We start from the raw sequence: 10,076 nt of genomic DNA, 5'->3' as shown, positions 1-10,076 counted from the left end.
CTTGAAATTCATGTAATCTTTATTTTATGGTGAATGAAATTTTGAGAGTTAAAAAAAAAAAAAGATTCTCTTAACCCTCTTTGTATTAGCAAAAGATGTCTTTCCAAAACATCTACAAAGGAAGGACGTTCAAATTCCGATGCCACTTGTACGCATACAAATGTTGATCCATATCATAGAAGTTGGTCTAGTTGGACCATGGCTTCATTGATCTTGCAAAGTCTGAGGAGCAGAATCTAATTATTTTGAATACAAGGATTCTTAAGATAATACTGTATATCCCACTGATAGGATACCAAATAGTCACCTTTATCGAACTATTTAAACTCCATTCTTCTCCTATAGTTCTATAGCTTTGCACCGTTCTCTTCCCATCTCTCTTACTTTCTCTCTTTACACTGCAAATGTCTCAAGTCCTCGTAGATTCACCAAAACATTGTGCCAAAAAAGGATTCAAAGTAAACAAATTCATTAACAGAAAAATCTTGTATGTTTTCTCAACTTTCTTCTCGACTATTATCTTTTTAATTTTTCTCATTTGGTTAACCTTACATCCATCAAAACCTGAGTTTTTCCTTAAGCAAGCTGATATCTATCAACTTAATCTTTCAAGTCCCCATCTTCTAAACTCTTCCATACAGATTACTCTAGTTTCAAAAAATCCTAATACAAAAGTAGGTGTTTTCTATGATCAACTTCAAGTTTATGCCTCATATAAAGGACAACAAATTACTGTTGATGAATATCTGCCACCATTTTATCAAGGTCATGAAGATAGCAATATTTTAAGTGCTTCGTTAATGGGTATTAGTCTACCTGTGTCTCCTTCTTTCGGCTATGAAGTTAGCCGTGATCAAACTATTGGTAAGTTGGTTTTCAGTTTAAAGATTAATGGAAGATTAAGGTGGAAAATTGGAGCATGGGTTTCAAGTCCTTACCGGTTTATCGTTAATTGTGTTACGATTCAGGCTTTCGGACCGAATAATGCCGTCGGTTCAGGTCCTCTTAGTGCTAAACAAGGTAGTCAATGCTCTACAACTGTTTAAGAGAAAACACATATTATGTCTTAAGTTAGTTAAAAGGCTATGTCATAATTAAGTTTATTGTATTTTATCTCTTCAGATTTTGTGTTTTTATCATCTTTTTTAAGTAACAGTTTTGTAAAGTTGTAGTAACTAGTATGGACTGACTGATAAGTGATTAACTATATATACTATATTTATTAAGACCTGAATTAATGCGTATTTATATATCTTTATGTACATGATACTCTAAAGTTTCATGATAAACACTAACAGTCTGTTTGGTACAACTTTTAAAAACAGTTTTTTAGTGTTTTAAAAACATATCATTTTTTCCTTGTTTTCATTTTCTAAAAATTATTTGGTATGAATCAAATGTAAAGACTCGTCTAAGAGATAGTGATACTGGCCATGACTTACTTGTAGTCATTTTCCCAATCTCTTACTTTGTTCTGAAAAGAGAAGAAAAAGAAGGAACAAAAAAGAAAAAAGAGACCCCGATCTCTTACTTTTTCCTGAAAAGAAGAAGAAGAAACAAAAAAGGAAAAAGAGAAAACATTAAATAATAATTTGTTAGTTTTCATAAATAGAAAACAAGCTGAAAACATTTTCTAAAAATGTCCCTACCAAACGCGTTTTCTCCTGTTTTCTTTGTTTTTAAAAACAGATAGTTGTTTTTGAAAACTATACCAAACAGGCTCTAAGGTAGGTTTTAGATCGATTTTTTGTACTTTTACATTTTTACATTTCTTATAACTGGGATTTCCAATGAAACCTCGCACTAATGAATCAGAACTACTAGGTATACAACGCAATAAATTCAGGTAATGTCAAATGGGTTTTCAAAGAAAAGTGAAACCTCCATGTACATAAGGTGTTACATGAAATATTAACTAACTACCAACTGGAGAATTTATTAGTTTATCAAATAATCCATTAAGGGTGGATCGTTGAATGTTTTACTGGTGCCTGCCAGTTTACTACTGGAAAACCAGACTACAGTGGCCCCGATTTTACTTTGGTCTTGGCTTGGCAGCTTTGGGTATTATGGAGAGATAGAGAAACACTGATGATGAGATTCAAAGTAGTTAAAAGATGTATAAAGAAAGTGAGAAAGGAGAAAGTGGGAAAAGAAAGGTAATTCATTACGGCTTTCTTTGCTGAAGAATCTCGAAAAAATTGCAGTCTCACACCCAACCTTCTTTGCCTTTTCAATTTCAATAATTAGGGATGTGGTAATGGGACTCGTAGCTAGAGCCTAGAGATCCTTCTTTGTACATATAGTGGAAAATATCTGGGGATATACTTGTCAAATCAGATATATAATGTCTGGAGTAATCTAGTAGGAATATATCTAATGGCCACTCTCTGTTTCGTTATTACACGTAGTATGCGCATAGACGTTTAAAAGAGCAACGTCTCCATCGGAGAAATTTTAACTGTCGCGACAACAGAAATCAATTGACATCGGCGGGCCGGGAACCAGCACTTACATATCAACCTATGCATGGTATGCATTAAGTTTCCACCCGAACTTTTTAATGGAAATGGAAGCTTTAGGTATTTGTCACTTTAAAACCTATGATATTGAAAATTATGTATGACCTTTGGAAAATGTTCGAGACCCCTAAGAGCGTACACAGTGGTGCGAGTATAACCAAAGACCAAAGACTAAAAAAAAAGATCAAATTTGGGTTTAGTCCGTCGTGTGGCGTAGTGGTTGCAGATTAAATTTGGTCGCGCGTTGATAAAGATTACGCCTGGAATCAGGCGTTGGTAAAGATAACGCCTGAATGGGGCGTTGGTAAAGATAACGCCTGACGTGGGGCGTTGGTATAGTATACACTTCAAAAAACAAACAAAAAAAAAAAAATAATGGGACGGAGGTATAAAGCCCGCCCCATGCAAGTTTCAAAAGTTTAAAACTTAAAGTGGAGTGGGGCGTTAAGTATATGAACGCCCCATTTCGTGCGTTAAGTTTATGAACGCCCCATCGGGCGTTATCTTTACCAACGCCCCATTCAGGCGAAGTTTATATGCACGCCTGTTCGTTGGACGTTAACTATACCAACGCGCGATGAATGGCGGAGATTATATCAACTCCCGATGTGTAGCGGAGATTATATTAACGCCCGACTATATTTGGATTTGGTCTTGATCGCCGACCAAATTTGGTCTGGATTTTACTCTTTGATCAAATTTTGATCGATGGTCCGTCCCACTACGCCAGTCCACTCGAGTAAAAATTTGGGTTTACTCGTCCATTGCAGTTGCTCTAAGCATAGGAAGTGAAATAATTCAAGCTGATGATGATAGATGAAGACAAGTTGTCTTCCTAAAAGATATATCATCTTTTGCTTTACTTTTCGCAAGGAAAAAAAAAAGGCTGATATTGTTGGAATGTGCTTGCTTTCTTCTCGCTGATAGAATTGACTCCTTCCAGTAAACAAAATAGAAAAAGAATTGGCTCCTTCAAAGTTCAATGATTAATTAGCTAGCGTAGTGTGAAAAGATATCGAGTCACCAGCAGTTCAAAGTAGAACGGTATAAGTTTTTTCTTCTGCATGAAGAGGTGCTATTTGCATACATCCTCGAGTAGGTGTTAAAGTTTAGCAACCAGATTTCTACTTAAGTTCCAATCCTTAGTTTAAAGTCTATTCTAACAGGGTATTGTAACAACTAACTCTGCCATTGTTCCCAAAAAGATTATTGTTCGTGCAAAATTAATTACCTCAATAATCTTAGAGATTTTTAAATAATGATTTGCCCCATGCTCTCGGTTTCAGTAACTCTATCCCCTTCCCTTTCATTCGGCTCATACTTGTTCTATAGATCTGGTTTTCGCCTTTGTTTGAAAGGTGGATGCTTAGCCCTTATTCATATCCCCTTGTCGGCAAGAAGGGCTTGGAAAATATTCGTTGTTACTCCAATTCTCCAGAAATTGTTGACAAAAATCGCGGTAGCTATAAAGATACTCCGATCCTAAAGCCAGAGAGATCTCTATGCAGGTGTTTAGATGGAAAATATCAATCTCATGGTCAGACTTTACAAGTTAGTGTAGTGTAGAATATGTGCACTAGAGTTGTTCACATGTATAATCTGTGTACATTTAGTTATGCGGGGTAGGAATAGTGTATAGTGATTCGTGAACAGTGTTTAGATATCTTTACCCTTTAAGGGTATAGTTCTAACTGTACAAAATCTATCTATAAAAGTGAGGGCTTACCTCTGAGTGGTTCACACTCTTATATTCACTCTATCTTGATTTCCACGTGGTATCAGAGCTCAAGAGAGCGAGATAAGAGAAAACTCATCTTAGTTCCTTCTTTAGATTGATCTACTGTTGCTTCGATAGGTGATTAAGACCTTGAAGTTATATCCTAAAGTTGTTTTAAAGAAGATGCAAACTGCTGTTCTTGAAGATTTTGTGGTTGTTTGTAAGTTGGTTTCTCCTTGAAGATTGTCTTTGCTTGTTGAGTTAAGTTAGATCTATGGCTAGTACTTTTGAAAATAGTGGTTTATCTAACTCTAAGAGTTCAGTATCTCTAGATTTTTATTATAACGATAATATGAATGTTAAGATGACTTCCTGTAAGTTGGATGATTCCAATTACCTTGTTTGGTCTCATTGGGTGAAGTTTTACATCACCCGTAAGGGAAAGATTAGGTATCTGACTGGAAGCAAGGCATATCCAGAAATCTCAGACCCTACATATGAGACTTGGGTGGAAGAAAATGCCATAATAATGCGTTGGTGGTTAGATTCTATCTCCTGATTTAAGGAGCGGTTTTATGCGCCTATCTACTGCAAAATAACTGTGGGATGCAGTTGCTTAGATTTATCTGGTGAGTGGTGATGCTACATAAATCTATGATTTGAATGGTAGAGTTATAGATACAAGGAAGAATAACATACCCTTGTCAGTATACTATAATGCTCTTCAAGTTTTGTGGCAAGAACTTGATTTCTTCCAGCCGCGTGACATAAATTGTGTTGCTGACACCATTAAGTTGCAAAAGAGAATTAAAAAGGATCGAATCATTGAGTTCCTTGTTGGTTTAGACTTTGATTTTGACCCCATTAGAATTCAAATATTATGAAAGGATCTATTGCCTACACTTTGTGGAGTTTATAAAATTGTAAGGTCTAAAGAACTTCGCAGAGTTGCTATGACATCTCAAGTGGCTCAAGAAAGTTCAGCATTGAAGGCTGTTACCACCTTTACTCATGTTCCAACAATCACATCAGAAAAGAACCGCAAGCCTTACAAGAAAGACTCACTATATTAATTATGACCATTGTAACAAGAGAAGGCATACCAGGGAGACATGCTTCAATCTCAATGGGCGTCCACAATGGCAGAATGGTAATATGAGAGGGGGTTTCTCTAGTGGTAGTGGTGGAGGAAGAAGATAAGGTTTCAATGGTGGCCCAAGAGCATACCACACAACTGATGAGGAGGATTTTTCATCTGCATCAACCAGTACCTCTTCCCAACCATCTCAAGCCCAAATGGAGCAAATGATAAGGGAGTATGCCCGAAAACTGTCTTCCAAGGAGAATTCTGTTAGGTCTACTTTTATGGCTCAATCAGGTAACAAAGGTACATTTAGTAATGCAACTACATCTTCATGCGAAAAACCTAAGGATCCTTGGTGATAGCTGAACAATTGATCACATGTCTACCAAGTCTAATATGTACAACCATTCACCAATAGTAGACATCGCAGTTTCACTCCAGGTACAACCATCGCCAATGAAATTACATGCAAGCACGATAAATACTTGGACAAGTGCATTAAACGCAGATATGGCTTAGGCATACTTGTTTTCACAACACTTTTGACGATCTCGAAGATGATACGTGGTCTTTTTGAAAAGGTTGAAGTGCATTGAACGCAGATATGGCTTAGGCATACTTGGACAAGTGCATTGAACGCAGATATGGCTTAGGCATACTTGGACAAGTGCATTGAACGCAGATATGGCTTTGGCATACTTGTTTTCACAACACTTAGGCATCCTTACCTAGCCAGTCACGATGTCAATTTTAAATTAGAAAGTTATCTGTTCCATCCGATTCGAGTTGCTATTCAAAAGAGTGTTGTCGTGCCACTTGTCGCACTGCTATCAATTACCCTATTGTAAAATTGACATCTCTATACTTTTAAATTGAATTTTCTTTATATATCTTTTTTATTCATTTTTTTTTCCTTCAAAAAGGTATAAGAAAATGTAAGATCCGTATGATATCATTTTTCCCAGTAGAAACAATCCCAATATGTGACTCGGATTGCCATCCCATTCAAAAATCTGGCGCTCTAAATTCCCACCAAATTTTTTTTCACGGAAAATCTAATCGCCACCGCATATTCTAACATCTGGCCCCATCTCATTCAAATCTAACGACAACAAACTATGACAAGTCATTGATCCGGATGTACTCATATATAATGTTTCACAATTGGCGGGAATAACTAAGTTTTGGCGCACTAAATCCCGCGAAATTTTCAACAGAAATTTCATTGAAATTCTTTTTCCTCCGCTGGAACCCCGCATCCTTGCCTATAAGTTTTCTTCTTTTTTTATTAAGACTTAAACTGTAGCAAAATCCACAAGCAGATCTTCCTACCATTCATCTCTCAGAGATAACTAAACAAGAAATAATTTTCTCTCACCAAAATCAAAAACCCAAAACCAAAACCATCTGTATGATTTTTGTTTGACAAAAAAAAATCATCATCAGTAACAAAGACAGCAACAAATTTCTTCCCATTAAAAACCCACAAAATAATTCCTCCCATAAACATAGAATCTCCGTCAAATCTTTAGGGCATGTTCTTCGGTCAATTTTGATTACCCAGTCGAATCTAACCCCAGATTAATGCTCAGTATGTTGTAATCTACATCAACCATAAAATGTTTTTGTAGTCAAACCATTTACATATCAATTTTTTGTTCAAATGGAGGAAATTAGATTTCATCCGATCGTAACTGTAGAAATTCATGAATCTGATAAGTAATCTTGATATGTTCATCTATTTGCTTGAAATACTTTTTATATGGATTCAATCTTTACATCTCTGTTTTTCTAATTTCTTATGATTCTCTTCTCAGAAATTTATTTGAGTCTTGTATTGATCTAAAGAAAAGAAATTATTTGCTGATTGGGTTTTTATTTTGTTGCAGTTAGGCGTGAGTTTTGGTTCGTCTGAAGGATTTGGACGTTTGGGTATCCATCAGAAACTGAAATAATCACCAGTTTGGCCATTCTGAATTGATTCTAGTTATTCGTTGCAGAGGATCTTACCAAGGTAAAATCAATTTTTGAATTCTGTTTAAGTTACATATTTTTTTTTATGGTAGTTTTCATTTCTTCATCTTGTCAATTAGGTTGATGGAAGATCAGATTATATGTGGAAGATATGTATTGATTTTTTTTAATCCTTGTAGTGGTAAGACCTAGAGGAACGCAATCATAGCTTCAGAATTTGTACAAGAAAACCAAGCAATACAGAACACAATCTAGACTGGTGCATTAATGCAATGTTCTCTTTTTTTGGTGCTCAGTTCTTAAGTTAGTTTTGTTCATATGGTTTCCAATTGTATATACAGGTATTGGAAATGGATTTGGCAATATGTTGGTTCTTCATTACCTTAGGGAGTGAAATGGTTAGAACCTAGCTAACCCTTTTGTTTCTTTATATTACTTGTCTGGTGTTGTGCTGGTTCTTAACTTGAAAGTGCTTTTTTTGGTGAGAGTATTTTCTTCTCAATCGTTGTTGAGCTAATTGTTCAGTTATCTATGTCATAGGTTGAAGTATCATGAGGAACGAGGAAGTATTAACCTAAATGGTACTCTTACGGTTGAAGTAAGATGACCAGGAGGTGAGACTGTCATAGTGAAATTATTCGAATGGTGGACGAAGCACAGGGCAAGGAAGCGGCTGGCTGATAAGGTCCTACTCTGTTCTCATTTTATGTAATCTAATTGAGTTTAAATGATTCTGTGATTTGTCTTGTCTGTTCTGTTGGTTTATGTTAATCTACAGTCATTCCAAAACTTTTTTTTTTTACGGACTCTCATAGATTGTCTTCTGTTCGCAGGATTTCTCTCTTGCTTGCTCATAATCTGCCTTCATTAATTACCACCGACTTCTGAAGGTAATGATGATGTTTGGTTGGGCTGTGGAAACTCAAATTGATGTTTGGTAGTTCATCAATTTGAGTTTCAAAAGTTTTATTTTCTATTCTTTTGTTTTGTAGCATATAGTCAAATAATTAGTCAAAATTGTTTGGTTTGTTGGATTGTGAAGCTTCTCTTTGTGCCGGTAGCTAAGCAACATAATTTCCATACAAAATTTATCCCCGTTTCTTTCTTGGAACTCAATCTTTTTGATGTGATTTGGTTGGATCACTCGCTCTAACGTCACGACTCGTGCTTTAACTCCCCTTAGAAAAAATGTTGAGTGTGCAATTAGGTTATGCTTGGCTTGTTACGGTATATTCAACTGTTAAGTCCCCAGGTCTTGTGAGAGTTCTCTTTGGAGAGTCTTGACCGTTTAGTGAAGGTCTTATATATATATGCATATCCTGAATTGACATGATATAAGATGTGGTTTTTTTACTTTAAAGTTTTAATCTTGATTTTTTTTTTCTTTGTGATAATATTAAAGTTTACTTACTTCAAATTAGGTATGAACTCAGACAGATTGCACTGTTGCAGCATAAGAAGATGGTGATGCTAAACCAACCACCAAGGAAGAATATTGTAGCTACACTGGAAGAAACCAAAACTTCATCACGAAACAAGACCCTGAGAGTATCCCTCTTACCTCGATCAAAATGTGGTTTGGGTTTTAATGTTGTAGCATTGCGATATTCCAAGTCTATTTTTCCGACTCAATTGATCTACTTGTTTCCCCTAAGACTAATTCGTTGATACTGTAGCAATTTTTTAATTCATTCATGTTTTTCTGAATTTGGGTGTTTGTGTTATGTTAGTGCTGGAAACCTTCAGACTTTGCGCCTGCAGTAAAATAAGCAGTCCGGTAGTCGAACAAGTTGCAGGGAAACTAACCATCTTGGACTTGAGTGGTTGAGAAAATTAGCGTTCCTTCTCTGGAAGTGATTGGCAAGGGTTGTAAATTCCTTGCAGGGTTATGGCCATGCGTCCACTTGAGGTTGTAGACAAAGATTCCCAAGATGATGAGAAACCGTAGTGGCAAACATGAAATACATTGAAATGAGATCATCTCAAACTGTAAGTGGTTGGACGAATTGTAAACAAAGGCAGTTGCTGGGATATGGATAATTGCTAGTATTATTCAGGCTCTAATTTTTATGGCTTGGGATTTTGTCATTGGTGGAATTGCAGATGACCACGATTCAAGTTCATATGATGAACAAAGACCCTCAAGAACTTGAAATCATTGCTACTCTTGTTTCTACTGCCAGTCTACTTGGTATATATTACTACTAGTTATTATGAGTTTGCATTTCTTTTCTGCTTGGAACTTTTATCTTGCTCAAACAGATGTATTTTCAGTAAAGAATGATCTATATAAAAGTTGCATCTTCTGTACCTGCCTCTTTCATTTTGCATTTATCTGTGAATTCATCAAGGAAATTTGAAAGTTGGGGGTTTGTATACAACCAATGTAGGACATATCCAATCTTCATACTGCTTTTCTGGTCCTATGTGTTCTCTGCCTCCTACGCAAACAATTACCTAGCTGAAAAATAATGCACCAATATAAACGACAATTTTTTTTATTGCATTGCGATTCGAGCATGTGATATTTCACCCAACTACTCATCCAAACCATATGATATAAGTAACAATTAACATTATCTAGTTGGGGTGTTATGTTGCTCAACTTTTGGCAATTGCAGTTCTCATTTAGTTTCTAAATGTTTAAGAAACTAATGCATTTTATGTAGTTGGCCTGCATTTGTTGCTAAAGACTTTCGAAACTAATGAAAATAACAGCTGCGATCAACATGTTGCCAAAGTATATAGGAACTAGTTGTTTCCTTTGCCTAGTTCCGGA

At 35.9% G+C, this 10,076-nt stretch overlaps 1 protein-coding gene and 1 long non-coding RNA gene across 5 annotated transcripts; both read left to right on the top strand.

The window, feature by feature from the left end:
- The first annotated feature begins 364 nt into the window (after positions 1-364).
- On the top strand, positions 365-1,136 carry LOC113304776 (NDR1/HIN1-like protein 26). Its single transcript, XM_026553914.1, has one exon. The coding sequence runs from the start codon at positions 405-407 to the stop codon at positions 1,044-1,046; it is 642 nt and encodes a 213-aa protein (XP_026409699.1). The 5' UTR covers positions 365-404; the 3' UTR covers positions 1,047-1,136.
- A 5,464-nt stretch (positions 1,137-6,600) lies between these two features.
- LOC113304561 lies at positions 6,601-9,607 on the top strand. 4 transcript variants are annotated; one of them, XR_003338242.1, is made up of 8 exons: positions 6,601-6,914; positions 7,213-7,337; positions 7,477-7,556; positions 7,639-7,695; positions 7,838-7,982; positions 8,131-8,187; positions 8,719-8,845; positions 9,028-9,607. It is a non-coding gene; the product is annotated as an uncharacterized LOC113304561 (long non-coding RNA). The 4 variants fall into 4 exon arrangements; XR_003338244.1 differs by lacking the exon at positions 7,477-7,556; XR_003338245.1 differs by lacking the exon at positions 7,477-7,556 and having other exon boundaries at positions 6,601-7,042.
- The last annotated feature ends 469 nt before the right edge of the window (positions 9,608-10,076 follow it).

Source organism: Papaver somniferum, chromosome 8 (genome assembly GCF_003573695.1).
Source record: "Papaver somniferum cultivar HN1 chromosome 8, ASM357369v1, whole genome shotgun sequence".
NCBI lineage: Eukaryota > Viridiplantae > Streptophyta > Magnoliopsida > Ranunculales > Papaveraceae > Papaver > Papaver somniferum.
This window is presented reverse-complemented; position numbering and strand designations above follow the sequence as displayed.